General features: G+C 46.4%; 1 protein-coding gene across 5 annotated transcripts in view; it reads right to left on the reverse strand.

Annotated features, from left to right (window-relative positions):
- The window catches only part of ptprk (protein tyrosine phosphatase receptor type K), a 105684-nt gene extending 102956 nt beyond the window's left edge, over positions 1–2728 (reverse strand). For 2 of the 5 annotated variants that reach the window (XM_060884368.1, XM_060884370.1), the window contains exon 1: positions 2458–2727. In XM_060884368.1, coding sequence (XP_060740351.1) covers positions 2458–2527 — 70 coding nt within the window. In that variant the 5' untranslated portion in view covers positions 2528–2727. Of the gene's footprint in view, positions 1–2457 lie in introns of all 5 variants that reach the window. The other 3 variants (XM_060884372.1, XM_060884371.1, XM_060884367.1) reach the window with 2 other exon arrangements.
- Positions 2729–3591: the final 863 nt, after the last annotated feature.

A 3591-nucleotide genomic window follows, 5' to 3' on the forward strand; every position in this document is an offset into this window, starting at 1 on the left:
GATGTGGGGAGGGAACACAGCTGGCGTGTGGAACACAGCCTCACTCTCGTCTCATTACACACTGGAAATAAAGATGACTAACCAAAAGTAAAAGACACGGTGTGGTGATACTTAACTGTGCTCAGTGGCAGTTCTAGGATTTTTCTGTAACGGGGCCATTGAGGGGCCACATGTTACATCCAGGGGCCAAGTACAGGGTACATTCAAGCACACAAAATAATTTATTCAGTACGGTGCAAATACATTTCGGCGGTTATTCGTTTTTCAAACGCTCGAGTGCCGCCAATTGTTTGGGGGTGGAATTGCATCTGTGATCGTTGTGAAAAATTCTCCGGTTGATGGAACAGGGGCCAATCAGGGGCCTATGAGATTTCAGCAGGGGCCAGTGCCCCTGTGGCCCCGCCTCTAGAACCACCCTTGACTGTGCTACATGCTGAAGTTTAAGACTTACAGTAACCTTCATACACATCGTTATTTACAACAAACTCACACACACGTCTCTGCGTAACGGCTGACGCCTTCGTAACTAAAACATCACCGGCGGCTCGCGGTTACACACCAAACGTAGCACAAACACTAAAACTCAGGACATCTTTACAGAAAGTCATCACCACACCATCGATACCTCGATAAAGTGGAATCAAACTCTGCGTCTCATTGGCTCAGGGTTGTCGCTGAACTCTGGATTCTGATTGGTCGTCATTTGCCGAATTATTTCCCATTAAAGGTTTATGTTTAATTAACTGTGTCCTAATATGTTATTGTTTCCATAGTAACAGCGAGTCAGTTCACATCGAGTCAGTGTAACAAACCAGTTAATTAAAATAATAAACATAAAATAGATGTTTATGGGAAATTTCCCAAAGCATCAGGACATAGTTTACATTTATTCCTTTATTTTCTAGACAAGAACTAAAAATGGCATCAATACTGTAAACAGTGGAATTGTTGGTAAACCGCGGCGGTGTAAGAGGAATAATCAGTGTCGGCATGGTAACAGTAACCCCGCCTCTTCACCACGCCTCTAAGATATCCGCATGTTTTTTTTGCCTCAGCATCAAGTCTGCAGTCTCTACAAGTAAAAAGAAAAAAAGGAAAAAGAAACACAGGAAGGCTTTAAATCCCAGCCGCTGTGCTCCGTTTCAGCGACGCTCCCCGACTCACACCACAACAACACAAGTTCCTTCAGGAGCCTTTAGAACATCCTTTAAAGCAGAACCTTTATTAAGACCATGTAAGTGTACGAAGGCGACAGGATCGGTGTTAGTCGAGATATTAAAGTCCACCTCAGTGTGAGGACTGCACACTGTGTCCCAACACACACACACACACACACACACACCCAGGAGCCAAATAACACGGAAAAAGGAAAAAATTTTATACACAAGCTCAAGCACTTGGACAGAAAGGTTGAGAACAAAATGAGAACAAAGCAGGAATTTTATTGTGTTCTGACACACAAGTGTATTTTTTATAGGAGCACATTATCATTAACACACACACACACACACACACACACACACAGCTTTAATCACAATAAGTTTATCCTCCTGGCCCGTTAAGAGGTTCTCTGCAGAACCCAAACAGCAGCAGGTTGGTGGTCAGAAGGTGCCACAGCTCTGTCTCACTCACACACACACACACACTCACACACACACACATACACTCACACACACACACACACACACACACACACACACACACACACACACACAGTTTAACGCATTCTTTAATCTTTAACACGTTATTAACACGTGTAACTTTTGAATAACAAACATTTCCTCAGTGTTTATTTTTAATACAAAACAAACTCATTAAACGCGTTCTGGGTCTCGCGCACGACGATATGTCGGTCTGCACGTGAACAAAGACACGTTTCAGAAACGTATTTTCTTTTCTCTCTGAGTGTAACTTTGTGATCCGTTATCGGGGATCTGATCGATCCAGTCTGTTAGAATCGATCACAAAACAAAACAAAACAAGAAGCAGGAAAATGTGAGAAAGAGAAATGTTGTGATGCGACATCAAAGGGAGCCGCTGTGGGGACCTTTATTAGTGTCCGCGTTCAACTCAACACCTGGAGTTTCAAACGAGGACGCGCGCGCGCACACACACACACACACACGCGCGTGCACACACACACATACAAACACACATTCACACAATCACATACAAACACACACACACACATACGCGCGCACACACACATACAAACACACACACACACACACAGATACACACACATACAGATACACACATACAGATACACACATACAGATACACACACATACAGATACACACACATACAGATACACACACACGCGCGCGCGCGCACATACACACACACAGAGTTTAACTTTAACCTCCAGGTTTGTTTAATACTTTTTCGGATAAAAAAGTAAGACACCTGAGACAACGTTTAAGGTGTGTGTTTGTGTGAGTGTGTAGCAGACTTACCGGTTCCGTACTCACTCCCGGCGGCTCCCACGGTCGCGTGCACAAGTAACAAAAGCAGCACGAGCTCCATGTCCCGCTCGGAGTTACAATATAAACTTTATCAACACTTTTCCAGGTGACGTTTTGTCTAAGTGTCCGTTAATCCGATCGCGTCGCGCACCCCATTCTCTCTCTCACACACTCACACACACACTCTCTCTCTCTGCTTTCTCACACTGGGTCCGTGAGTCTGAGTGCGCGCGTGCGCGCGCGTGTATGTGAGTACGCTGTCCTTGCGCTCTCACTCTCTCGGTTACTTTGTTTCAGAGAGAGAGCGCGAGCGTGATGACGTCAGCGCATCTCACGGGCGTTCCGATCGCCCAACTGCTCTAGATCAAAGCGCCCCCTGCCGACAACCTGCGTGCACACCTGTCTGTCACCTGTCTGTTTGTCACCTGTCTGTCTGTCACCTGTCTGTCTGTCTGTCACCTGTCTGTCTGTCACCTGTCTGTTTGTCACCTGTCTGTCTGTCACCTGTCTGTCTGTCTGTCACCTGTCTGTCTGTCACCTGTCTGTTTGTCACCTGTCTGTCTGTCACCTGTCTGTCTGTCTGTCACCTGTCTGTCTGTCACCTGTCTGTCTGTCACCTGTCTGTTTGTCACCTGTCTGTCTGTCACCTGTCTGTTTGTCACCTGTCTGTCTGTCACCTGTCTGTTTGTCACCTGTCTGTCTGTCACCTGTCTGTTTGTCTGTCTGTTTGTCTGTCTGTCACCTGTCTGTCTGTCACCTGTCTGTCTGTCACCTGTCTGTTTGTCACCTGTCTGTCTGTCACCTGTCTGTCTGTCACCTGTCTGTCTGTCACCTGTCTGTTTGTCACCTGTCTGTTTGTCTGTCTGTCACCTGTCTATCTGTCACCTGTCTCTCTGTCACCTGTCTGTTTGTCACCTGTCTGTCTGTCTGTCACCTGTCTGTCTGTCACCTGTCTGTCTGTCACCTGTCTGTCTGTCACCTGTCTGTTTGTCACCTGTCTGTCTGTCACCTGTCTGTCTGTCACCTGTCTGTTTGTCTGTCTGTTTGTCTGTCTGTCACCTGTCTGTCTGTCACCTGTCTGTCTGTCACCTGTCTGTTTGTCACCTGTCTGTCTGTCACCTGTCT

Source organism: Tachysurus vachellii, chromosome 12 (genome assembly GCF_030014155.1).
Source record: "Tachysurus vachellii isolate PV-2020 chromosome 12, HZAU_Pvac_v1, whole genome shotgun sequence".
Taxonomy (NCBI): domain Eukaryota; kingdom Metazoa; phylum Chordata; class Actinopteri; order Siluriformes; family Bagridae; genus Tachysurus; species Tachysurus vachellii.